At 38.7% G+C, this 27,862-nt stretch overlaps 2 protein-coding genes across 5 annotated transcripts in view; both read left to right on the top strand.

The window, feature by feature from the left end:
• Positions 1 to 23,092, top strand: part of RANBP3L (RAN binding protein 3-like) — a 45,334-nt gene extending 22,242 nt beyond the window's left edge. For 2 of the 4 annotated variants that reach the window (XM_004678414.2, XM_012721716.1), the window contains exons 4-15: positions 678 to 755; positions 1,855 to 1,929; positions 3,436 to 3,507; positions 3,835 to 3,959; positions 7,613 to 7,713; positions 9,685 to 9,769; positions 11,454 to 11,556; positions 11,925 to 12,055; positions 15,038 to 15,158; positions 16,829 to 16,971; positions 20,087 to 20,276; positions 22,182 to 23,092. In XM_004678414.2, coding sequence (XP_004678471.1) covers positions 678 to 755; positions 1,855 to 1,929; positions 3,436 to 3,507; positions 3,835 to 3,959; positions 7,613 to 7,713; positions 9,685 to 9,769; positions 11,454 to 11,556; positions 11,925 to 12,055; positions 15,038 to 15,158; positions 16,829 to 16,971; positions 20,087 to 20,276; positions 22,182 to 22,225 — 1,268 coding nt within the window. In that variant the 3' untranslated portion in view covers positions 22,226 to 23,092. The remainder of the gene's footprint in view (positions 1 to 677; positions 756 to 1,854; positions 1,930 to 3,435; positions 3,508 to 3,834; positions 3,960 to 7,612; positions 7,714 to 9,684; positions 9,770 to 11,453; positions 11,557 to 11,924; positions 12,056 to 15,037; positions 15,159 to 16,828; positions 16,972 to 20,086; positions 20,277 to 22,181) is intronic. The other 2 variants (XM_012721717.1, XM_012721718.1) reach the window with 2 other exon arrangements.
• A 4,421-nt stretch (positions 23,093 to 27,513) lies between these two features.
• The window catches only part of NADK2 (NAD kinase 2, mitochondrial), a 32,712-nt gene continuing 32,363 nt past the window's right edge, over positions 27,514 to 27,862 (top strand). Inside the window, 1 exon segment of the mRNA XM_012721712.1 lies at positions 27,514 to 27,713. Within this exon segment, the coding sequence (XP_012577166.1) occupies positions 27,570 to 27,713 (144 nt within the window). The 5' untranslated portion in view covers positions 27,514 to 27,569.

Genomic DNA, 27,862 nt, shown 5'->3' with positions numbered 1-27,862 from the left:
GCAAGCATTTTGCTATGTGGCCTGGACTGTGCAAAGTTGAGCATTTTTTTTGTCTAAAACTCATAAATAGGGGCCTTCCTGGTGGCTTAGTCTCAGTGCTACCATCCCCGGCCAGGGAGCTAATCTACACACAGTGCAGCAGATGTCTCCTGTCTCATCCACTGCTCCCCTCAGCAGTGTGTTTCAGTAGATCCACCTGTTCTGCTTCCCACTCTGTCTCTGGTGGAAATTTCAGTTCCCCACACTTCTAGCCTGCACCCCAGTTCTTCCTATGAATAAATGAATAAATAAATAAACCTTAGGAGAAAAATAAAACACGCATAGATTTGCTTTTGCTTTGGAAGATGACATGCGGGTCCCTGAACCCCCCATGTTAGCAACACTAACACCCCATAGATTCCCCTACCTGTCTCTCAACCTACTGAAAAACGTTCTCTGTAACCACCTCAGAATGAATACAATTTCTTGCTACAGGCACTCACTTCCAGTTGTTTCCTAAAGGGCTATGTGCCTCTTGGTCTGTAATCCCTGAGCAACCCCACTGTTGGAAATTGTGCTTCAGGAGTTAGCATGATATCAAATGACGATATGTAGACAAGATTTCACCTCCTCTGTCATGGGTTCAGATAATTTGCATATTGCAAGCCGTTTTACCCTCCACATTGCATTTCTTGCAGAGTGGAATGGTTTTTCAAGAAAGCGTGTTCGGTCTTCATCTTTTACTCTACGTACTACAGATTCACAGTCTCGAGGAGGTAGGTATCTACTTGCCGGGGCTGTTCACTGCTGCATTTACTCTGAGTGTGAAGTCACAAAAAGACTCCAATGGATAGCATCTAAAAGTCTCATCACTGGCTGTTGTTTGTAACACCTTGTTTTATGAGGCTGAGCAGTCTATGAAATAGATTGTACATGAGTCACTTTAAAAACTCGTTCCATCAGCACTGGAAAAGAGATAGAAGATCTCAGTCACATTGTTTAATGGTTTCCTTAGGTTGTGGGGCTACAAGAGATTTGGGTTCCCTCTCCCTATTCTGTATTTTGTGGTTTTCCCAAAGTTCCTGCGTTGAGTATATACTGAGGTTGTAATTGAGGGAAACTGCCATTTTCCCCAAAGGAATCACTTTCTCAAATATACAGATGTCTTCCATTTAAAAATACACTTTAGGTCCTCCTGGTGGCGCAGCGGGTTAAAGCGCTGCACTGAGAAGCAAAAGCCACTTCCGCATGAGTTCGATTCCCGCCTGCCCCGGTGGTGACCACATGGCGCGGCAGACCTCTCCTGACCTGCCCGCTGCTCCCCTCAGCAGTGTACTTCGTCGATCTGCCTGTTCTGCTCCCCTCTCTGTCTCTGGTGAATCCTCTCACTACCCCTGCACCTCTAGCCTGTACCCCAGTTCTATATGCATAAATGAATAAATCTTAAAAAAATAAAATACACTTTATGCTAAAGACCTTTTTCATATGTGGCATTCTAGGCATGCTAAGTAAATTAGTGACTTAGTTTCACGATGAGCCCTTTGGTAACAGATTCTGTTGCCCTCTGCCTGGTGCCAGCTCTCTGTGCTCCTCTGTCTGTCTGTCTGTCTGCTCCTCTACAGCAAGCTCCTTGAGGTAGTGTTGAATCCTCATAGACAGTCTGACCCATATGGTGAACACTTGAATGTTTATTGAATTGAATGGAAGTGAACCTGAAATCTTCGCTAAGACACACTTTATTTATGAAAATACAGTTTTTCTCAATTAGTGAGACAGAAAATTTTCCAAAACAACAAAAATCCCAATCAAAAGAAATACAAAACCTTCCCCGGATTGACTCCCCTTACTGACTATAGTTTGCTATCTGCTTTCTAGTGTTCACCTCATCCCAGAAACGAATGCGATCTTCGTCCTTCACTGACCTCCCCATCTTCCCGCCTTCTGGGCCAGGTAATGAAACAGTTCTAGAACATGAGCTCACTTTCTCAGCTACCATATAATTCTGACATTTTAGTGGCAAGTAAAATAGAGGGCCTAAGTATGCATAGAAAAATACCTTGTGAATCTCAGCTCCACTGTTCCAGACAGTATAGCTGCCTTTTTTTTTTTTTAAGATCTACTTATTTATTCATACAGAACTGGGGTACTGGCCAGAGATGCGGAGGGTGAGAGGATTCACCAGGGACAGAGTGGGGAGCAGAACAGGCAGATCGACGAAGTACACTGCTGAGGGGAGCAGCGGTCGTGTCAGGAGAGGTCTGCCGCGCCATGTGGATCTCCTCCGGGGCAGGTGGGGATTGAACTCATGAGGCAGTGGCTTAGGCTTCTTAGTACTGTGGTTTAACCCGCTGCGCCACCAGGAAGGGCCAGCTGCTTATTTTGGTGGAAAGTTTAAACTTGATATTTTGTTATATAGTTTGTTATTTTGCATAAGGAACCACTACAGAAGGGCTTTTTTTAATATATTATTGTCCATCTATATTGTTTATAGTATATATTTTACTTAAAATTTGTAAGCTTTTGATTTCTATTCTAAAATTTAGAATATGGGGGCCCTCCCTGGTGGCGCAGCGGGTTAAAGCACAGCACAAAGAAGCTTAAGCCACTTCCGCATGAGTTGGATCCCTGCCTGCCCCAGAGGAGATCCACATGGCGTGGCAGACCTCTCCTGACCCTCCCCTCTCCCCCCCCCCCACGCTGTGCCCCTCAGCAGTGTACTTCGTCGATCTGTCTGTTCTGCTCCCCACTCTGTCTCTGGTGAATCCTCTCACCCTCCGCGTCTCTGGCCTGTACCCCAGTTCTGTATGAATAAATAAATAAATTTTTAAAAATTAGAATATGATTCTTTTTTAACTTTTTACAACTTAAACTTTACATCATTTTATTTGAAATTTGCAAAACTATCTTATAATAAAATATTTGAAAAGATTGTTAAAAAGCTTACTGCCTTTCCAAGGTAGGCTTGCCACTAAGAAATAAAAAAATACTATTCATTTCTATTTAGCTGATCTCTCTCTACTCAGAGGAACCAGAGTTTTCAAGCTAATGAACCAGCATGATGGTTACATTTACTCTCTTTTCAAGTATCATTAAGAGTGAAGAGAGGCATATCACCTGTTAATAGTCTATATAATATCATTTTAAGAAATCTGTAACAATGCACACAGAAGTTTTATTACTAATTCAAATATATAATCTGTAGAGTTTCTCCCAGTACTCTAGTCCATGATTTTAAATAAATGAGAGTGCCTGTTCTATTGATGACCTAATTTCCACTTACATTTCTGAGAGTAAACAGAACTGTGCACCAGAACTCACACTGTCCCCTTACAGCTTTAGAACAGCTGTAACCATGTTTCTTGATTGCTAGCGCCAACAGCGACATCTACTGGTGACGTTAGTACAAGACCGTTACTCAGATTATTTTTAAATTTCTCAATTTTTTTTTTTTTGCAGTGAGGAAAAACAATGTTTTTATGACATCCACTCTTGTGCAAAGGAATGTTGATATAAATAGTGAAGAACAAGGTGAGTAGCTTCTCTATATTACAAGATTTTCAGATTTCTTACATTTACCATCTATATTTTAATCTATGTATGTGTATATTGGTCTGAGTGACTAAACACATTTGAAATGTGAATCAAATCCCATGGTAAAAATGAATACTTTTTGGGTAAACGCTAGGCAGGAACAAGTCATAGCTGACTTATAGATTATTTTGACTTTTATGAGTTAACACGATCTTATTAACGGTGAGTTTAGAAAAAAAAAAGGATCAAATGAGTCAAAAAAAAACAAGGAGGGAGAAGTATTTCAGCAAAAATATATTGACCCTTTAATTCTGGTGTTCTCAGGTCCTGTGAAGCATTCTGGACATTTTCTGAGACCTGCTAAATTACAAGCCCCTCTCACTCAAAGGTGTGAAAAAGTAAAAACATTTAGACACGAAGCATTGGAATCATGCGTGACTAAAGAAAAGGTAAGAAAATCGATATGGTAGGACAGACCTCAAACGCGCCTTCTCCTTTTGGTGACTGTTGAGGACTCCCACATCCAGAATAAGGGGCTGCCTGATCTTTGTTTTTTTGCTAAGGACGGTGCCAGGCGAGGAAGCAAAAAACCATTGGTAATCTTATAAAATGTGTCCTATGAAAATGGAGAAACATTTCTTGAACAAGTCTTGTGGTGTCTTCTAAGTTATAAACCATAAGTTCTACAGGTCATGGAAACCCTTGGGGGTGTCAGTGCAGTTCTTGGTCCACTGTGAGAATAGGTGGGATGTGACTGGGGCTAGGCTGGGTTTGCCTGCCTGTCATTGGTACAAAGCCAAGGAGCAGAGACAGGTCTTGAATCTATAAGCACTTTTATTTTTCAGATCACTGGCCACTGATCTGACAGAAGAGGGGGCAGAGCATCCTGAAGAGACTGTTCTCTCAGGGCCATAGATATGAGATAGCGGATGCCATTCTGCCGTCTTATCTCGAGCTGGCCTATTGAGTCATGAGCAAGCCGCCTATCAGAACAGCCTGTCACAGCTGAGTCAGTTTTTCAGAACAGCCCGCCATAGTTGTTCTTGGTATTGGTCACATCTAGACCCTACAGTTTGTTCTCAGCTTCTTGGTTATCTCAACCCTGGTAGATCTGATGGTGTCAATGTCCAGCAGTCCTTCAGGGGTCACTGGGGCAGGAGTCCCAGTTTTTTGTTTTTTTGTTTTTTTTTTTATTCGTACAGAACTGGGGTACAGGCCAGAGATGCGGAGGGTGAGAGGCTTCACCAGAGACAGAGCGGGAAGCAGAACAGGCAGATCAACGAAGTACACTGCTGAGGGGAGCAGCGGGCGGGTCAGGAGAGGTCTGCCTCGCCATGTGGTCACCTCTCGGGCAGGCGGGGATCGAACTCATGCAGAAGTGGCTTAAGCCTCTCAGTGCAGTGTCTTAACCCGCTACGCCACCAGGGAGGGCCAGGAGTCCCAGTTTTAAAGAAAACAGTTCGTTAGTCACATAGCTCGGTGTGTATGTGAGGATGCCTATGCTGGGTCTGGTCCCCTGCCATCCTCCCTAGCCCCTCTTTCCTCTTGGTAGTAGGACCTGGGGCATCAGAAGTGAAAAAAACACAGGGATTTTCTTCATCTCCAAATGCTTGAGATCCTAGGCAGACTCTGTCAGTTTAAATCACACCAGAGGCCTCCCTGGGGGTGCAGCAGGTTGGAGCGGCTGCACTGCAAAGCTAAGCCACGCCATGGCCATTTCAGTCTGAGTTCGATCCCCGCTCCAGAGGTGACCCACATGACATACAGACCTCTCCTGACCCGCCCACTGCTCCCCTCAGCAATGTACTTTGTCGATCTGACTATTCTGCTCCCTGCTCTGTTTCTGGTGAATCCTTTCACCATCTCTGGGCCTCTGGCCTGTACCCCAGTTCTGTATGCATAAATAAATAAAAAAAAATCTTAAATAACTAAATCACACCAAAATTTGCTCTAGACCCATCTCGATGAATAACAGGAGCAGGGAACTGCCTACGTAGTGTAATTGGAGAGCTTGGGATGCCTCTGGAGACAGATAAGAATTCCTTACTGAAGCTGTGGTAGTGTGTGAATCCCTCACTATGGACCTTTCCAAGGTGGTATCCGTTTTTCTTAGGCCATACACTCAGTGGTTTGGGGATATTCTGTTGTTACCATTCTAGCTGAGTCTTCCAGAAACAGACACTGGAGTGGAATAGTACCCAAGGTCAGTAGTTTGGAATTTGACAGTTATTCCATCAGTCATTTGTTTCCAGCTAAATTATTGAGGTTGAGGCCATCTAGTTTTGCTTTGTTTTCCCATACTGACTCTAAAGGCAGGGGCAGATGAAGTGTTAAAAGAATAATCATTTCATAATTCAGTGTCAAAAATCAGATTGGTACTATTCCTATCCCTGGCACGATCTAACCATGTTTGTATTCTTGACAAACCATCCAATCTTCTTTGTTTTACCAGTGACAAAAACTGGTCAAACCTGGTCAGCAATTGCCAATATTTCATATTTCCAAATCTTTTTCTTTAAAAGTTTGACTTCATGAGACCAACTATGAATGTATAAGTCATTTCATTATTTATGCTGTGACATTTGGTATAAGACAAGATTTTTAAGTAAAATATATTTTCAATTTCAAACAATATAGTATTAAGTCTTCAATTAAATATAATCTAACAATCACCAGTATATTACATTAGTGCTTTTACCTATTTAAGAAATTATGCATGATGTTTCACTTGTTTTAAAATACGTAAGAAAGAGCATGATGTTGATGAATTTCTAAAATATTACAATGACTTTAGAACAACATGTACTGTTGATTATAGATTAAATTATTATCCCAATCTATGATATCAAAAGCAAGTTAATATTTCCTCTGGCATTTTTTTAAAAAATTGCATATTTTAAAAATAAAATTATTAAAAAAATAAAATTATTAATGTACTTTTTGTGTTTTCTTACTAAAAGATAATACATAACAGAAAACTTCGTACTATTGTTTTCCAGCATTTCTTCTTGCATAAGTTACTAAAGGTATGAGTAGAACTTATTCCTAATTAGCAGAAAGCCTAATTGGATATACCTATTGCTGGCTTATGAAAATCCAAAGACAAAATACTATGTAGGAATTCTGAGAAAATAAATCTAATTTACAGATTTAGCAAAAATTACCTAGAGGTGAATTTTATGGACCTGATTTTATGTTCCTTCTCCACTTTAATCAATGGTCACTTATTGCATATAAATTAAGAAATATACTTAAAACCATTGTTTGCTACTGAAGAGTGAGGACAGAGAGAAATCATTTGAGCGAGCAGGAGCAGGTCCTGAGGTCTGTCCCAACCAGGCACATGGTCACCCAAAACATAGTTGTGAGCTTTCAGATTCTGTTATAAAGGCAAAATTCCTAACATTGCTTTTACAGTTTGATGTAAAAATTAAAGTGAAAGCAGATCTTTCTAAAGACATATGAACTCCCTGCAACATCTTTGCAAATCCCTGCTCAGGGAATTAAGTGTCCACAAAACACAGGAGACAGTAGCTCAGCTCATTTATAGGGTTCCTGCCAGTTCTAAAATTGCTCACTTTCTCCTTTCTCTGTCACAGCAGATTACGTGTGTAAATGCACTCCAGACCAATGAAGTTATTGGTCAAAAGTTTCCAGATGATGAAGTTTCCTCTGGTACTGAACAGCTTTGATGGTGAAGCTGTTAAGGGTGTTTCTAGGCATTAAATAGTTTGGAAAGACTGATTTTCTAATCTAGAAATAGGAATGACTCTCCATTTGGTGAAAAAGATAAAAACAAGTGGAGGTAAGATATCTGGATAGTCGGACTGTCGTCAGACAGGTTCAAATGTCAAGTCCATTCCTGGTTGCCGTTGCACACGCCTGGGCAAGTTATTAAGGCTTTTTAACTCAGCCTACTCATCTGGAAAATGTGGATAATAGAAGTACAGAGTGTAGACAGAGCTGTGTGGTTGAGATAATGTCCATAAAACGTGCAGGGCAGAATGAAACATTGTAAGGTTTCAATATATTTAAATATAACTATTGTCTCTGAAATAAAGCAACTTAAAGTAACCTCATTAATGGATTTATGTTCTTTCAGATTTCTGAGAATTCCTATTTGCTAAGTGAAAATTTACCAAGTGCCAGAATTCCAGTCCACCTGTCTCCTAACCAGAATCTTCTAGGTGCTGCATTAGTAGGGTAAGTTAAGAGCAACTAGAAGTGTTGTGTCTTCCACTTGCTTTCTTTTACCATTAAAATTTACAGAAAAGGGGGGGGGAGGGAGGGAAATGCATGGGACTATGGTGGTGGCACACGGGTGATTTGGTGATGGGAAACCCGCGGGGATTGCAATAGAGATGGAAAAAAAATGTGCAAAATGATGTAAAAATAAACTTTTGTAATAAAAAAAAAAGAAAGAAATTAGGCCTCTGAGTTGCTAACTCAGGGTAAGGATAAAGCAGGGTAACACCTGCTATGATGTTACTTTGTCAATAAATCTCTGGGTCTTTTCCTAAAAAAAAAAAAAAAAAAAAAAAAAAAAAAAAAAAAAAATTTACGGAAAATAATTTTTCGGACATTGTGTGGATAAATAGCTAAGATTTCTGCTTGAAATAAGATTTTATAAAGAACACAGATTTTAACTGCTCTTCACTATTTCTCTGATGTTTAGATGTTCTCACATCCAGTATTTATACTGGACTGTCTTCATTGTCTTGGTTTTTTGGTCATGGATTATTTTATTTTTGCAACAACCAGAAAAAGATGTCAGCATTTTCCCTTTATACAAATGCAGAAATTAAAATACAGAGAATTGAAGTCTTTTTCCTAAGGAATCACACTCCTAAGTGTGCGAGTCAGGATTTAAAAAGAAGCAGTCTAGTTTGAGAGTCTACACATTTCCTGTCTACACTGCTGCTCATAATCCCAACGGTCACAAAAATTACTCTCAATATTTTGATCCATTCCCTTACATCTGCTCATTCTATGCTGGTGGTTGCCAGATTCGTTGTCTTGTTGATGTAGATGAGAATGTTTCAGAATGCTAGAAGCTTTTACTTAGTTCAGCATTAATTATCTGGCATTAATTAGCTTCTCTTCCCTTTCTCTGACATTCTTTTTCCCTCTTTTTGATTAATTTTTGGCATTATCCACAGTTTATTGATACAGGTTGGGTAAAAATAAAGAAAACAATATAAATATGTAAAAGAAAATTTAACATTTACCAGAATCACCATGGATGAGTGCATGTTTGATCTGAGAGAGGATTGAAAGTGCCCAGGACAGAAAGACTCACTTGGTGAGGGTTTGTGTACTGCTGTGCCTGGGGAGACAGGAATCACAGAAGCTGGGACACCCGTCCTCAGGCCCTCCAGAGACAGGCCTTGCCTTCCAAGTTTCTCGTCATGCAAAAATACTTTTTTTTTTTAAGATTTATTTATTTATTCATACAGAACTGGGGTACAGGCCAGAGATGCAGAGGGTGAGAGGATTCACCAGAGACAGAGTGGGGAGCAGAACAGGCAGATCAATGAAGTACACTGCTGAGGGGAGCAGCGGGCTGGTCAGGAGAGGTCTGCCACGCCATGTGGATCTCCTCCTGGGCAGGCGGGAATCGAACTCATGCGGAAGTGGCTTAAGCTTCTTAGTGCTGTGCTTTAACCCGCTGCATCACCAGGGAGAGCCCGCAAAAATACTTTTAACATTGAAAAGAAGTCTTTGGGAGGAAAAAGCAAACTAAACCAATATACACTCACATTTAACCGACAAGATAGGTTGCTTGGCTTTGCCCTCGAGACCCGAAGTTGCTAAAAGTATTAATCTCTCGGGCAAGAGAAGACCAGAGATTAGAAACTGGACCGACGGCGTGAAAAAGCCAAAAGATAAGAACTGGGCAGCCTGCCCACTTCAAACAATCAGCTCAGTGATGGGCATGAGAGCAGCGTGAGCAGGTTTGGGCTAGTCCTGGAGGAGCTGTATTTTGAATGTATCCCTGCGAGTACCTATCTCTCAATTTCTCCTTTGAATCGTGTTAACTTATGATGAATTCAGGTTCTCTGTAGGTATCTTTGTGCTTTACATAAACTTATAAACCACATGTATTTATGGCCTTACCATCAGATGGCTTTATCCATTTATTTAACATAGCAAATGCGTATATCTTTTCCTTAGATGTCAACCAAAAGAAGATAAGTATTCTTTTAAAAGCTGTAGTTCCGATTTCGTATTTGGAGAAAACATGGTGGAAAGAGTTTTGGTAAGATTTTGGTAAATGTTTCTATTATTCTCTAGTGTAGTCACTTCAAATTTCTGAAGACAAATTGATTAAAACAATGTTAAGTTGGAGCATACTTTTTAACCTCTGGTTCAAAGGCACATTTTCTGTCTTTAGCTAGAACGATTATTCTGGGATGCACATTCCAATTGTTAAAAGGATAGTAACCCACAGAGGGGCAGGAGTGTGTAATTCCAGCATTATTACCAATGAGAAACACTAGGCAGTTCTTTGACTTGTGTCAAACCAAAGTTCCTAAGGAAATCCCAGAATTAACTGCAATAGTTCAACACAACAGGTAATATTTTACTGTAGTTTTTCAGTGACATTTTTTATTTAAAAAAGCATTTAAATACTTTCCAATCCTCATAGGGCCCACGTTAGCATTTGACTCAGTTTAGTAAGCATATAAAGCATTGGCATTTATACAAAACATTGCTCTCAAATTTGACTATATATTAGCATCCTCTGGAGAGCCTTTAGAGGCTTTCTAGTGCCCACATATCTCTCTAACCCAATTAAACCAGAATTTCTGTGGGTGAAACCAGTTCTCAAGTGCTTCCAATGTGCAGCTAGGCTTGAAAAATGCCTGGGTAAGTGTTATGCCAAGCTGAAGATGACTCTGGGCCTGCAAGTGCTTTTAATCTAGAAAGGGGCTGGTAACTGTACAAAAGAATAGTCAAGACTATAAATTTGGTTTGCAGAGACCCTTGTGTATAATTTCCATAAGTACTTTAAATCTGGCTTACCAAGTAAACTGAGTTACTATCGCTATTCCTCAATAATATCCTAAGGATAACAGGAGATAAAGAAATAACTTGTTTTTGTCCTCTAGTTAATCCTCTAAACGATCCTGTGGCCTTGAGATTTGGGAGCCAGGAATGCCTCCGTATTTGTTAGCTGACCATAGACTCTTAAGAGTAAATCATTAAACTTTCTGTGTATTAGTTTCTATTTTTACAAAAAGGAAGTAGTTACACCTTTCTCTATCCAGTTGAACAATAGCTCAGTTAAATAATCTTAAAGTATTTTGAGGTTATAAAAAAAAAAACCTACAAAGCTAAATTATGAGTGGCATTCTAATTCTCCCTGTTCTCCAGAGAGCTATACTGTGTCATCCACTGCTGAGGAATCGCTGTCTTTACACATGCAGGGCTCAGTTACATCACTTGTGCCAAGTCCGACATGTACAGCCTGAAAAAAAATGATCATTAGCAAAAATTGTTCATGGGAAAAGTCAGAATTCTTTCTATACAGATCTCTGAAATAGCCAGCAGTTTCTCTGGTTAATTTTTAAATTTTTTTAGTGAAGTAGAGTGAAGTGCTGGGAAGACTAAATATCTTAAAAATAGAGACAATAATGCACCCCCTTTTGTGGGAGCACTGAACAGCCGCCAACTCCGTTGGGGCCCCCAGAATTTCTGCCAATGTCACCATAACTAGACCCACCTGAAGCAGACTGGCCATAACTACGTGATGTTTTCTGAAACACAGAGCAAGGTTCCTGAAAGAGAAGAGTTGCCTGATCAGGTCATCTGGAGCCCAAAACTAAAACATAGCAGCTGGTTTGTTTGTCATGTTGAAATAGAACAAAGGTATCTTTTGGCTTACTTACTGCAAATATTTAGGTATAAAATGAGCTAATACATCTTTGCCCCCCACCTAGGGTACTCAAAAACTCACCCAACCTCACTTTGCAAATGATGTGAACACCAAGGAAAAGCCGTTCAAATTCACTCTAAAATTTCCTATGGATGCTCCAAACTCAAGTAAGAATTCTTTCCTTAGTAAAATATCTGATTCAATTAGTTTATTTCCTGTTTTCCCATGTCACTTGTTTAATACTCGTTTAACATCTGTAAACCACAAAAACAGCCCACTGTTTACATTTTTCTCTGGTAATGATTAAAGCATGTGGCTTTAAAGAAATGTGGCTATATGATATGTAAACTTTTCAAAAAATTTTGACTAATGATACAGGGAATCAGTAAAGAGACTTATTTGAATTTAAATATTTTATTTCAGGAGCAACACTGTTATCAAATGCTAAGGAAACATATATAGTAGGGGCAAAAAAAGAACTTTCCTGGCAGAGAAATGTGGCTTTTTATCTGTTTTTCCTCTTATTTTCTCTTAGGAACAGATTCTATTAAAAATATAACCCTGATTGAATCGGCTGCTGCTTTCTCTTCTAAACCATCATCAAAATACTTGCTGGAGAAAATTGAGGCTATAACAGGGGAGGAGGCAGAACATAATGTGCTACAGGTGAGTGTCTCCTGTGTCACTCTCCCAGGTAGCACACACCTAGTGTAAAGTACCATCATCTGGGACATCTCTAAAATAAATACAGGAGTTTAGTTTTCATGAAAGCTAATAGGCTTCAATAAAAATATTAGAAATTTCCAAAGATTAATTCAGTGTTCTGTGGTGTCCTTACACATGTATGGATAATTTGCAAAAAGTGGGCTGTTGGTTTTGCACCACTCACATTAGTCCCATAAAAGAAGACAGCCATGGGATCTCTTTTTTAATATTTATTTTCATTATTTTATGTAATTTTTACATCATTCTTCATTTTTATCCAGGCTTTATCATCTTGGGCGTAACTCCCATGAAATCCCCACTACCAGTTCACCTGTGCACCATCACCATGGTCCCTTGTGCTCTTCCCACCCCTATTTTGATCCTACTCCCCCCTCCCCACTGCAGAGTATCTCTGGTTCATAGTTGCCTATTGATTTGGTTTTTACTTTATTATAATTACCTTCCCTCCCCAATCCCTTATTTGGATCCCCTACATTCCTACTATAAGTGAAACCATCCAGTATTTTTCTCTTTCTTTCTGACATTTCATTGATCATGACCTTTTCCAGCTCTATCCCATGTTTCTGTGAATGGCATGAGTTTATCTTTTTTGATTGCTGAGTAATATTCCATTGTATACATATACCACATCTTCTTGACCCAGCCATCTATTTTTGGGTATTTGGGTTATTTCCATATCTTACCTATTGTAAATAGTGCTGCAGCAAACAGAGTTGTAGCTGTCCTTTTGAATTAATGTTTTTATATCCTTTGGACAGATCACTAGGAGTAGAATTGCTGGATCACATAGAAGTTCCTTTTTAGAAGTTTGAGGAACCTCCACACAGGTTTCCCTACTGGGTGGAACAGTTTTCATTCCCACCAGCGGTGTAGGAGAGTTCCTTTTTCTCCACATCTTCTTCAACATTTGTTGTTGCTAGTTTTTTTTTTTTTTTAAATATATACCATTCTCACTAGTGTAAGATGGTAGTATCTCATTGAGGTTTTGATTTGCATTTCCCCCGATTACAAGTGATGTTGTTTTTACAAATGCCTGTTGGCCATTTGCATTTCCTATTTGGAGAAATGTCTTTTTAGCTCTTCTACCCATTTTTGACTGGGTTGTTTACTTCGTTTTGTTGAGTTCCATGAGCTCTTTGTAGATCTTTGTGATCAGTCTCTTATCATTTGTATTGTGTGAAAGAAATTTCACCCAATTAATAGGGTGTCTCTTTGTTTTGGTTAATGTCTCTTTTGCTGTACAGAAGCTCTTTAATTTGTTGTAATCCCAGCTGTTTATCTTTTTCTTCACTATTTTTGCTTTAGTGATGTGTCTTTGAAGATGCTACTAAGGTGTATGTTATGTATTGTTTCATCTATATTTTCTTCTATATATCTTATTGTTTCAAGTCTTATGTCTAGTTCTTTAATCCATTTTTAGTTGGTTTTTGTGTGTGGTGTGACACAGTAGTCTAGCTTCATTCTTTTGCATGTAGCAGCCCAGTTTTTCCAGCACCATTTGTTGAACAAACTTTCTTTGTTCCATTGCATATTCTTTGCTCCTTTGTCCAAGATTAGTTGTCTGTAAATCTGTGGGTTTATTTCTGGGTTTTCTATTTGATTCATGGACTCTAACTTAAACAGACAAAAATTTCACACCTTTATTTTATACCTTGCATGCCTACTTTTTACTTAGTGTTACATGAGTTTTGAAATTCTGTGTGCACTGAAGATTTTTAAACCCTGGTAAGATGAATTGATTTCAGTTCAAGATAATAAAAAGAATGTTGTTCTCCTTGCAAAACTTGTTAAACTTCACAGATTTATAGCATCCTGCCTATGATTTAAATGTTGACTGGGATAGCGTTCAACCTGACATATGAAAAGTAATTACAGCTTAATTATTTCCAACAAAGGCATGGATTTCCCTTTGCCTTTCTGCAGTTGCTTCCCCCCAAACTCTCCATTCTTCTTTTCCCTCCATACTTTGTCTCAAAATTACATGTGACTCTTAGATCAGATTAGCTCTAGATTTATTGTAATTATTAGGGGTGAAGGTCTGGTGTACTATACTTTTAACATCTTTTAGGTGATTCTTATACACAGTAATATTTCAGAACCACTAGTGAGCATTAAATTATAATAGGATACTCTGTGGAATCTTATCCTAGTTTTCAGCCAAATCTTTTGGAAGTTTAAATATAACTCTTTTATGATTCCCTCTTTTTCAAATAAATAACTCAAACAATATTAAGTTTAATTTAAAAGTTTACCCATACAGATATATGGTTAGATAAAAAGGCAAGCTACAGAAAGTATTATGATATTCTACTGATTATATAAAACAGGGGACCACATATATTGACATGCATATACATACCAAACTCCCTGGAATGATAAAACATTAACAGCAGCTGCATTTGGCAAAAATTAGTAAAGGGGGAGGGGGGGCACTTTTTTTTTAAGATTATTTAAATATTTATTCATACAGAACTGGGGTACAAGCCAGAGGTGCAGGGGCCATGAGAGGCTTCACCAGAGACAGAGTGGGGAGCAGAACAGGCAGATCAATGAAGTACACTGCTGAGGGGCGCAGCGGCCTGGTCAGGAGAGGTCTGCTGTGCCATGTAGGTCAGATCCGGGGCAGGGGATTGAGCTCACACTGAAGAGGCTGCAGCCAGCTTGCAGTGCTGCGTTCTAACCCTTTGCATCACCAGTGAGGGTCTGAGGGGGCCACTTTTTACAGTGTATATCTTTTCCTTTTTTATGATCAAATTATTCAAGATTTTTGTTTTTAAAAGTTAAATAAATGGTATAATTTGGTTTCTAAATCACAAACAAAGGTTATTCTAGTAAATCAGACAAAAGTGTTAAGAGTATTGGAAAGAATTTCTTTGAAAGAAATTTGATGATCTACTTGACATTTTAAAAACTGTCGTTTAGATCAACTGCAAGCTTTTTATATTCAACAAATCAACACAGTCTTGGATTGAAAGAGGCAGAGGAGCTTTGAGGCTGAACGACACAGCAAGCAGTGACTGTGGGACATTCCAGTCAAGACTAAGTAAGTGACTGTTTTGTAAAGGAAACCATTATTGCTCAGGTCAACGTTTCCAATATAGATCCTATCATCTTCTGGAGATGTGCGATGAAATCTATAAAACAGACTACTGAACACAATATTGTTCTGAAGTACTTACTGTAGGAGCTTCTTGTTTATAGCAGCCTCTGCTGTCAGACTACACAGTTATGGCTCCATCCTTAACTGGTGACTTTGAACAAGTTACTTAATCTCTGTCCCAGATGTTAGTTTAAATGGATCAAGAGTATTCCATGACTTACTGAGTGAGTACATAAATGATGTGATAATGCAGAGCCCAGCACATTCCTAAACAGTGCTCTTATTGTTATGTAAAGAATTATGAATCAGGATTCCTATTATTTAAAAGTATATAATGCAAAATATTTTTGAAGTGAAAATAGTTTTTTCTAAAAGATAATATTTGCTTCACAATTATCCTTGGCTTCCTAAACATGGTGTGTGGGTTGGGGTGAAAGTTCAATTTTCAAGGAGAAAAAGATGTGAAATTATTAATTCCTGCCTGCAAAGTGATGGTTAGAAACCTGGAGTCAGTGAAACTGAGAGGCCCAGGAAGGTTTAGATGTCCAAAGAGACACACAGGGCATTGTTCAGAGGCCCACACTGGAAGTGAGCACAGGCAGAGAGCTGAGAAAGAAGGATGGATCAATACTAGGCACTCAAAGCTTGGTGGAGATCACAGGTAGAAAGTTGGACCCAGGTATATGAGTGTTTGTAGAATTTTAGGTATCAAGCTCAAGAAACAGGTCAGGAATAGAATTCAAACTAAGAGAATAGGAACAGTGTTTTCAGTTCTGCAACTGACAAACAGGTTTCTAAATAAACCAATCAAGTGCTCTTAGTCCTAAGACATGGGCTTGGAAATTGTTGTTTTCTACTGACTTAATTCCTCTCCTTCCATCTCCTGCCCCACTCCCAATACTCACAACTTTCTTTTTATTATATAGATAATATATGCTTACTGTAAAAGAGAAATATATGGATGAACAACAACAAAAAAATTGAACTCACTCATGAGCTTATCTGCCTGCGATAGACTTTGTTAACAGAAAGTATTTTCTGCACTTTCTCTGAAGATATAAATGTATACCTTTATAGTAAAATTTGTGGTTTGTAGTATTTACATTGCTTTATAAGCTGATTTTTGTTTCTTTTCCATAGAATATCTGTATATACATACACACACACACACATATAGATATATATACATATACACACATATATATGTGTATATATTATATATATATAGTTTCTTTTCATTGAGCACCTTTCCTCATTGATAAATATATTTCTTCAGTATTCTTAATAGGTTAATATGATTATCTTCAATAGTTACACCCTGGCTTATTTAAGTTCATTGTTTGAATGCTTGTGGTTTTTATTTCAGTATTTTACATTGTAAAACTTTATTGGGTCAATATTCTTCATATTTGAAAATTTTAACCTTTAAGATATTATAGCATAAAATTCACTCTGGCATGTAAGCCAAAAATGTCCTCTAGGATAATAAAGCCCAATTTGAAAACCAAATTTTAATGTGGTCAAATGATAAGTTAATAGTGAAAATGCAGTCTGACAAAAAGGGAAGGCTGAGGAATGCTGTTCTGTCTGATGTCTTGACCCTCCTGTTTTAGTTATGCGCAATCAAGGCAGCCTGAGGCTGATTCTAAATAGCAAGCTCTGGGCCCAAATGGAGATTCAAAGAGCAAACCATAAAAATTTACGAATAACAGCTACTGACTTAGAAGATTGTATCATCAAAGTGTTTTTAATCCAGGTAAGTGATACATTTCAGTAGCAGAGGGTGACCTTAATGTATTTATCAATCTCTGCAGTAGTTAATTAGTTGGGCTTTTTTTCCCCCCATTTCATTGTAATATCCTGAACCACTGGTAAAATATCAGCCATTCACTATGATTGTTTATAGTCTAAAACAAACCCTAAATTTTGAATGAAATTTAGAACTTTCCACCAAAACCTGTAGTAATCATTGGGACTCTCTTCCCAAGATGTTGCCTTCATAGATAACTTCATACCTCTACATTTTTCTTTGCTATTGAAATTATGTCAATAATCTTACTAAATTGCTTTAGAGTCTATTGTCAGAATTGGCTCCTAGGAGACCTACAGAATACACAAACTGATGCTTATCCTGAATGCTGAAATTGAACAGGCTTTCAGATCACTGGAAAGGAACCAGTGAAAAATGGAAAAATACAGGGCTAGCAAGTTAAAATAACCCTTCCAACAGTAAATTCCAATTCTGGACATGAGTCAATCTCCAAGGTAACAGAACAGGAGCACGGCCTTAGCTGTTCCCGGCAACAGCAATCCTTGACCTCAAATACAAGATCCATGCACAAGAAAAAAAGCTGGCAAGAATAATGCCTTAAGAGTAAGTCCTGGATTTCCCCTAAGGGCTGAGACCCACAGACAGGAGAAAGCCAAGTACCCAAATGATTCTGGCAAAAGAAGGCCATACAAGTAAATGAAATCCTATAAAGTAAGGGGGAAAAAAATTGGCAAGTGCCCAGTGATGAAAAGCCAAAGTTTTTATTAACTACCAGTTAATATTCTGTTAGGTGAAAGTGATCCTGAATATTAAGTACATCGAATGAGATGATGCCCAAACCCTGTTTACTATGTAGTGAGATAATTCTTGATACCCTGCCAGTCTGGAACCCTCCTCCTCACTCAGATTTCTGTGGGCAAAGCAGACAATGAGACTGAGCCTGAGACTGTTTACCAGGCTCAGGTTCTGCTTCCCAATAACTGATCCATGATGACTTCTTAAAATTATAGGGTATTTTTTAGAGTATGCAAACAAAATCTAATAAAAACCACCCAAAATTCCACCTGCAGAGGTGGTCTGTACTAGTTTTATATTTTAGTGTGTATGTGCGTCGTCATGTTACAGGGCAACCCATGTCATGTTACTGGGCTGCCTGTCTGTGGGTCCTCACCCATGCACTTAAAATTCAGTTGTACTGCAGACACACACAAAAGGGTCAATAATGGGTTTATTTACAAAAGGGGAGAGGAAAAGTAACAACCTAGGGAAAGAGAGAGAGATACAAGGAAACTAGAATATCTTACCAGCTTGGCTGACTTGCAACTCAGTAACAAACTAATAACCCCCAGTCACACAAGCCCAAGAGAGCCATTACCCGGGAGAGAGAGCCCTTGCCTGAAAGAGAGCTGTTGAAAAATGGCCCCCTTTTTATCCCCAAAGTCCCAGAATGCCTGCTTAGCTCTGCCCTTGGGTCCTTGCAGTTCTCTCCGTGGTATTGCTGGGAGTTGTAGTTTCCAATCACTGGAGTAGGGAGTGGAGTTCACAAAACTCTGCAGATTTCCTTTAGAACATCCTTTCCCCTTAACAATCATATGTACAATCCTATATATATCCTATACATACTGTATATACTGAATGACAGGCAAGTTATTTAATCTGCCTTAACCTCATTTTACTCACCTGTCAAAGGAAGATAACAATAGACTTTATAAAGCTGATAAGATAAAAGAACTGATACTTCGTTTTGAAATACACACATGTAACCTCCTTTTTGCCTATCAAAGAGAAAGTGTTTGCATATCATTAAATAATAATTTACTCTTCAAAAATTCTTTTAATAGGTGAAAATGATTCTATTTTATTATGGACCATAATTTATTCCATTAATCCAACTTTGTTAGACACATAGGCAATTTGCTATTCTTCATTATAAATTCTTCAAGGAGGGCTCTCCCTGGTGGTGCAATTGGTTAAAGCACCACATTATGAAGCTTTCTGCAGCCACTGCAGCATGAGTTCGATCCCCTGCCAGGGAGGTGACCCACATGGCATGCAGACCTCTCCTGACCCACCCACTGCTCCCTTCAGCAGTGTACTTTGTCAATCTGCCTGTTCCGCTCCTCAGTATATCTCTGGTGAATCTTCTCACCCACCACACTCTGGCCTGTACCCCAGTTTTGTAAGCATAAATAAATAAATCTTAAAAAATAAATTCTGCAAGGAAGAGGAAAAGATTCTTTGTGTACATACATGTTGATTTTCCTGGGAAAGGATTTTGACTCGTCTTGGTAAATCTCACTTCAGAGGACAGAATTTTCATTCACACCAGCATTTACTTAGTAATTCTTAGGAATTATAATTTTTATTATACTTTATGAATTTGTTATTCAAAAATCTAGTATTATGACTTTATGTTTAACTTCATGTTCTGAATTTCTTGAATGTAAACAATAGAATGAATTAGGCAAAAGGAAATACAGTGACTTGTGAAGGGCGCATTTAAAATTTAATGTTAGAAAGCTAAGATATCACAATAGCATTTATATTTTAATTAAATACTCTCATTGATTCAATAAATAAACCTTTGCACAAAATATAAAATTTTTCAAGAATCAACATTTACTAAGCAGCTATTCTGTAATATCTAACACAATCTAAGAAACAAAAAATGTTTTATTTGTAATTAGTTTTTCCTACAAAAACTTAAAAACATGCAGATGGGAATTGGAGGGGAATATGTTAAATGAAGGAAGTCAGAAGGAAAAAGACAGAGCTGGCAGAGCCTTACTTTTCTTTAAAAGAAACAGAAGTTTTCCCTACCCCAATCCTCTAATTTTGTACAGCACAAAATAGTGGAGGAAGGTTGAGTCTATACTTCAATCCAAATCCAGATTTTAAATCACCAAATTTCATTTTTTCAGTGTAAAATGCACAAATGAGGCCCTCATAAAATTATTCACTTTAGAATTTTATTTCCTTTGAGGTCCATTGACTGTATCCTTCAGTTTTTAGGGTTATCTACATTCTAGATTTATGTGATATTACAAGTCTGTAAAATAGGGTTATTATAAAGTTCTTCTTAACAATTTTTTCTAATCAGGCCAGTGCCAAAGACACAAGGTATTTGTATGCAGCCATACACCATCGCCTCGTTGCACTGAGAAGCTTTGACAAACAGAAAGATGGAGGTCATGTTGAAAGTCAGGCAGAAACAGTCCTCCAGCAATTAAACTGTGATAGCTGTGATGAGGATGAGGATGATTTTGTCCAAGTCACTAAAAACAGATCAGGTAAGTAATTTAAAAAAAAAATTTGGTCAGAGGTTTAAGAAATAAATCTAATACACAATCCTATTATATGAAATAGATATAAAAATTATTTATTTATGCATACAGAGCTGGGGTACAGACCAGAAGCAGTGAGGGGATTCACTAGAGACAGAGTGGGGAGCAGAACAGGCAGATAGCGGAAGTACATTGCCTAGGGAACAGTGGGAAAGACAGGAGAGGTCTGCTGTGCCATGTGGGTCTCCTCCAGGGCTGGGGATTAAATTCACACTGAAGTTGCTGGGGTTAGCTTGCAGTGCTGCATCCTGACCCACTGCACCACCAGGGAGAGCCCTGAAATAGATTTTTAAAAGTGAAGTGATCTGTTTATGGTGGGTAGTGGTGTTGGCTTGTTGTTTGGCTCTCATGACTCAGCTGAAAAATCAGCCTCAAATATATGGCTTTCAATGGTATTTTACCAAAAGTCAGCTTTATTGTGTTACCTGTATTCAAGTGTACCGAATTTCATGGAAGCTTCTGTTTACAATGCAGAGTATCACATGGCTACCCTGAAACTTACCATTTATTTCTCTTTTAACTTGTCATTTTCCCATCACTGACTCTAATGGAAGAATTATAAATACATGTAATAGAGAAACCAGTTATATCTATCTTGAAACACTAGAAATTGTTTATTCCCTTTTTTGGAGTTTTATTGCTTCATTTTCAAGAACCTTGTTTGTCTGGAACAAAAAGTACCATTTTGTTTATTGTGTCCGGATTTGTGAAGTGAACAAACTTGAAGTGGAACATATTTGAATGGTTAAGGAGCAGTTGACAGAGTTTAAAGTTTCAGGGCTTGTTCTGATGTGCGGATTTAAAACTAACGTTCATCATAATGACTGGAGAAAAACACTGTCAAGGAAATAAACAGTCAAGCTTTGTTACTACAGATGTAGCTATTCTAATAATCATCCAAGTATTCTCAGAAATAGCTTCACTTAGTCTTGATTTCTGTCCTATAGCAAATTGAGTAATATATACTTACTCTGTGTTAGTAAGCATTTTCCCAACTTTTAATCCTTTCATAGATATTAAATCTACTTTAGTCATATGTAATTTATCTAGAAAAGAACATGTACAGAATGTGAAGTATTTTCCTCACCCTAATACTAAAAATGTAATTAAGAGGAAAAAGCACAGAGCATACAGATCAGATTTGTAAACTGTTTGATGCAATGAAGTCAGAACATTCAATGAACTTGCTTTTTCTTTTGATTAAACAAGTGGTTTGTTGTTCTTTGAGATGTATGATATGTGCAAGTACAATTATTTTTTATATTTCTATGTTTATATGGACAACAATAAAGTGGAGACTATCAGAAAATGAATTGGTACTCATTAAAAAGGTAAACTACAAATAAGAATTAGAGGACACAATTAACAAACAAATGATATGTGTGTGTGTGTGTGTGTGTATGATATTTTAGGACATGGTAATATGTAATTATCTTAATGCAAAATGATAAACAATGGAAATAATATAAAGTAAATGCCAGTCACATATATTCCCTATCTCCTGTCATTCCTCTTGCCTGCTTCCCCCCAAACCTCCCCTCCCCACCCCAGCCTTTTCACTTACCTTTTCTAGGAGGTATTGCATAATATACTAAAATATTCAGGAAGCAATAAAATAAAAAGTCTAATTTTTAAAGCTTGGTTGTTAATGAATTAAGGAAGGGTTTAATTCCCTGAAAATGTCATTTTTAAAATTGGTAACATTTCCCGATGTTATTTATAAACTATAGAGTCCATGTACTTCATTTCCTCCCCAGTCAGCATATTCATGAGCATTCATGTGCAGTTTTATTACATGTACAAGAGTAAATGTAATATTGTTTAATACCATATTTTAAATTTATATCACAGATCCTTCTAGATGGACTCACAGACAATCCGTTGCCTGTTCTTGAGCACACCTACTGATAAAATGACAGCATCAACAAAAAGATTGACCACCTTACTGAAAATACAACCAACCTAGGTAAATAAGAAGATCCTATTCACTCCTTGAAGTGTTTTTATAGAAAAGCTCAAGAAATATAACTTGTTGCAATTAAAAGTTTTCTCTTATGTAAAGTTTTCTCTTATGTAGTCTCATAATTTTGAGGTCATACATTTTGATTATTGTGAAGAAAATGTACATTTAAAAAATACATGAATTTTGAAAGTTTAAAATTTACCATTTTTGATGAAGTTAATTTAGAAGAAGCTTTGATAACCAATTTGGACTATTCATCACATTGATGGATACAACAATTAAAATTATAAATTGTTAGATTTTAACATCTAAAATGCCTATTTTTTCGATCACATGTTGCCTGGCTATAAACAAATATTTTACAAAATTTCCAGAGTTATTTCTTTGAAAAGTGGCTATAACTGCATGACCACATTTCATTAAACCATGTTTCTCTTCTTAAAAATGTATATTTTCATTTAGTTTTGGATTTCCTAATACTTTAATATTCTGTATTCATGTAAATGCATTCCTTTAAAGAGAGTACTTGTTCTTAACTTGTATCCATTGCAACTTTTGGTCAGCACCCGAAAGTTGCTGAAAAAATAAACAAAATACAGCACCTATGTATTAAAATAGTGAGTACACAAAAAATAAAACATGCTAACTTGTTCTTTGCCTTGCTTATGGAATTAAATGGTCATTAATATTTATTCTAGTAGGCGTGACTATGTGGAAACCTATTTTAAAACAAACAGATACAGCCAAGTGAAATTTTTTCATCAGTGATGTTAAACTAATATCAACAATAAAGCAACAGAGTTTTGATGCTCCTCTTTTGAGATTTGTTTTAGAGATACTTCATGGGTAACACAAAAAAAATTAGTCTCAGCACTTACAGACATATTTCATCTTTAATTTTGACTGTGGTCCCTAAACAGCTTCCCTACCAGAGGTGCCTAGTACGACTGCCGTAACCAGACATGACAGACTAGGTGAATTAAACAACAGAAATTTATTCTCATATGGAGGGCCGGGAACTCCAAATCTAAAGTGCTGCCGGTGATGTTTTATTTTGTGGTCTCTTCTGGGCTGTACCCTCTCATGACCTCTAAGTTAGTGGGAGCAAGGGGAGAGAGAAGTTCCTCTGTCTCCTCTTCTAATGCACTAATGCTTTTAGACCAGGACCTGTCCCCTCCTAACCTCATCTAACCCTAGCTACCTCCTAACCTATCATCTCAAAATACCACCATATGGGTGGGTGGAGTTAGGGGGTTTAGCATATGAATTTGGTGGGGAACATAAACACACTGTCTGTAACAATGAGATAGGAACCACAGTTTCAAAATGATTTCTGAAAATGTTTGAACAACATATCTGGAATAATGGGATAACTTCACAAAATGCTACTTTGAAGAACAATATTCATTTGGATATATACATGTGAATATGCATTTTTAAGTTACATTATTATTGTACCTTTTATAGTAATAAGCAAGCTATGTATTTGTACTTGTTGCCAGATCTGAGCTCATCCCTAAAAGTTTAGTTTTGTGTATAAAAGCTGAATTAGCTCTTTCAGATTATAATTTAATCATTATGTTAATTGTTCAAAGTTTTGCTCTTTCCCTATAATGAGTAACTGTAACTTAGTAGCTACTAAGAGGCGCCCATTCATTCTTCTGCTGACTATAGAAGAAATGTAATAAAATATATTTAATACTAAATTAAGCAACAATTCAGGAAATGCAGAGAGGAGCTAATGTGAAAGAGGACAGAAGGAAGAAGGGAAAGACAGAAGGAAAAAAGAAAAAGTGAGTTGGAATGTGAAAGGAAGAACCAAAAGAATGGAGGAACAGAGAAGCTTAGTTAGGTTTGTTTTTTTTTTTTAAAAAAACACAAAAAACCCAAGATTAACTCTGATGCAGAATACACTCAGTGGAAAATGTTCATCAGAAGATAATATTAAGCAGAAACATTTGAAAAGGATACTGAAGAACTGAGTCTCTTATAAGATTTTAGCTGATATGGGGGCACTGTGAGTCACTAAGTGGTTAAATTAATGAACAGAGAGATCTTTATCCTTGACTTGTTCATTCTTGCCCTCATGCTAGGGTGGAGAAACAATATTTTCCAATTCCTGCCTCAAACATTTTAATATAATTTAAATTCCTTCTTGACCTGTGATTTTTCTTGTACTTCTCTACATATTTATCATTTCATCACCAGTACTTAACAGGTGGTCTGAAGCCTACTCGAATATAAAATAACCTCCATTGACATGTCTTGTATGTGTAAGAGAGACTCAGGTATTATCCAATAAAATGTCACAAATAAGGATTTGTTGTTCAGGAGACAGTCTGGACTAAAGAGACTAGTAATAGTTAAAGTCAGGGAAAAGGGGTAATATTTGCCAGTAGATATACTTTGTAACAAGCATAAGGCTAGGCTAGACACGTGTACATATGTTTATTATTTTACAAGATAACTATTATATTTTATAAATGAAGAAGAAGGTTGAGAAAGGTTAAATGCCTAGTCCAAAGCTCACAAAGGTAATAAATGGAGAAGCTGGGATTTGAACCAAGGTCATTTTAAATCTAAAGCCCAAACTCTTTTCTTACACAGCAGTGGATAAACTCTTGCAGAAAACTGCAGGGGGGGGGAGGACTAAGGAGGGAGGGCCAAATAGGCTTGAAAGATGATCTACAAAGATGAGTTTAGGAAGGATCCAGAAGGTCACTGAGAGATAGGAACACGATTAAGTCCTGGATTGTTGGGAGTCAGAGTAAAATGTGTCAAGAGGAAATGAAAAACATTTCAAATACTGCAGAAATATCAAGTCATCTTAGGGATGAAAAATATCATTTGAATTTACAGTCAGATCTCTTGGTAATCTTGGAAATAACAATAATTAGTGAAGTAGTGGGAAGAAATTAGATTCCAACAGGTTGAGGAATAGAAGGCAGATTGACATGACAACGATGAACTCATTCTATATACTCTTAGCTGTCAAGAGAAGATAGGTAATACATAAAAAGCTAGGGCTTATAACTTTTTTTTTTAAAGTAAAGATATCATAGATTTGAGCATGAAGAATAAAATCCAGTACAGAGGTTGAATCAAATATATATTAAAGGGAGCAATATTTTCCAGGAGTTAGAAGGGGTTGGGATCCAAAAATAACAAAGGGATGAGGAGGATATTCCAACTGAAAAGATGTCAATGGACTGAGTTTGAAGCTTAGTACACTGGGAGAGATGCAAATGGGAAGAAGTCAGTATCACATATGCACAACTGAAGTCAGGGTTTGATTCAAACCAGGTTTTATCAATTTACCTTTTTTTTCAGTCAGTGGATCAATAGACATTCTCTTTTTCATCCACTCTTCAAGCCTCAGTATCACTGACTTCTCTCTTTTCACTTAATACTTAATGAATTATAAAGTATTAGAATAACAAAACTAGAAGGACCTTGAGGGTATTCTAGTTATAAATGAGTAACTCACCTTCCAAATAAATTAAGAGGTATGCATAAGTTTTCACTACAAATCACTATCAGTAGCCACTGTGTTGGCAAAGGTCCCAGTCAGAAGGGGGTCAATGACCTACTAACAGTAGACCTCTATCCGAATCTCTTGTGTATTTACTAGTCTAATATACCACCTGGGACATAGTAGGGACTCAACAAATATTTATTGAACCCATAAATGAATGTCAGTGATGGTGGCTGGTTGAAAGGCCAGAGTAACTGATTCAGAATCAATCTGGGCTAAGTGGAACCTTGGTATCACTTTGGTTCAGCTTCCTTCTTTTATAGATGAGGAATTTGAGGCCCAGAAAGATGAAGTAACCTGCCCAAAGTCCAAAGCTAGTTACTGATAGTGCTGGAACTACAAAGAAGCAAAAAAGGGTGCCAAAGCAAATGGATCAGAGGGACAGGAAGGATAAACACTAGGATATGATTACCGTTTGATTCATTACAGTGTTTTCTTCCATTCCATGCCCCTGGCTCCAGCCCAGGTCATGGGTGTCTTTCCTACCAGCCCTCAAGACTCCCTTCCCCCTCTGCGCTCCCATCTGCTCAGCACTCCAAAGACAAATCAATAGTCATCAAACACTGCTTTCTCGACTCATTTGTTTCCAGCTAAAAGCCTTCAAAGGTTAACTACTACCTATTGGATAAAGTCCAATTTATAGTCTTAGCTCTTCATCTACTCTGTTCTATATACTTTTTCTGCCGATCTAGAAACACCCCCACTTGGCAAGAACAAACAGTGGATTCTGACGGCTGTCTACTTTTAATAGGTCATTGACCATACTTTTACCAGTATCCTGTGACTTGATCAAAGGTTACCAGGTTTCTCCTTCTGGACCAACAGCCTTGGTGATGGGCAGGCAGGGTAAGGACCCGTGTAGTCCCACATCAACTTTAGATGGCGCCGGCATTTGATGTGCAGCTCGCTCTCTCTCCACCTTGCAAGTTCTTGAGAGTTTCTGATAAAAAAGATCCCTCGTCTTCCTGTGCACACTGCTCCTGAGCTGGTCTCTTTTACACCCCTCGCCCAGCCATGGGTTTACCAGTCAATGGATGAACCAACAAAGGATCCAATTTTCTATCACTATCAATAAAAGGGTCTAGTTTTATGTGTGAAATGTGGTCTAGTGTTACGTGGTCTAGATTTCTGTGCTGTAGGGAGAAAAGCCCAGAACCCCACCGCACAGGTGCACAGCACCGACCTTCCCGCCAGGCACTCAAAGCCCCACCAGCAGCCCCAGCGCGAGCTCAGACCGGTTCCAGCTGGATTCCTCTGGCAGCTGGAATGCCAAATAGAATTCCAGCACTTCCCTCGGCGGCAGCCAATCCCCGACGCTCCTTGGGTCCCGAAATCGCAGGGGTCTCTGATTGGCTGGCAGAGTTGGCCTGGGGGCGGGCGGAGCGCGTACGTCAGGCTGTGGGCGGAGCCGGGGTTCGGCCCCTGCTGCGGCGAGCTGGCCACCGCGCAGGCGTGCTTGGGAACGGAGGCACAAACAAACGAAACTCATCACCGGGGCCTCCAGGCTGGCGGCGCCCGCCTTCCCCCAGCCAGGGCTCTCCCGCCTCCCCGCCGCTCCGCCTTCCCCGCCCCCGTCAACGTCTGGGCACGTCCCCCTCGCGGCGCGAGCCACGCACCGCGGTGCACTTAACCTCTGCCCGCCCGGCGCTAAGTTACAGGCTGGGGCGTCGCGGGCGGCTCGCACTCCTGGCGGCGGGGAGCGGAGGCAGGACCCGGGCCTGCAGCCCTGGCCGGGCGGACGATGACTTGCTACCGAGGCTTCCTGCTGGGCAGCTGTCGACGCGTGGCGGGCGGCCGGGCGGCGGCGCTGAGGGGGCCGGGTGCAGCCGGTCCTTGTCCTCCTTGTCCTTGGCCGCGTCCTTCTTCTTGAAGCGCCGCCGCCGCCGCAGGAAGCTGCCGTTCTCGAACATGTTGTAGGAGTCCGGGTCCAGCGTCCAGTAGCTGCCCTTGCCCGGCTTCTTGTCGTCGCGCGGCACCTTGACGAAGCACTCGTTGAGCGACAGGTTGTGGCGGATGGAGTTCTGCCAGCCCTGC

This window comes from Condylura cristata, unplaced genomic scaffold (assembly GCF_000260355.1).
Source record: "Condylura cristata isolate star-nosed mole 26May11 unplaced genomic scaffold, ConCri1.0 scaffold00007, whole genome shotgun sequence".
Taxonomy (NCBI): Eukaryota; Metazoa; Chordata; class Mammalia; order Eulipotyphla; family Talpidae; genus Condylura; species Condylura cristata.
This window is presented reverse-complemented; position numbering and strand designations above follow the sequence as displayed.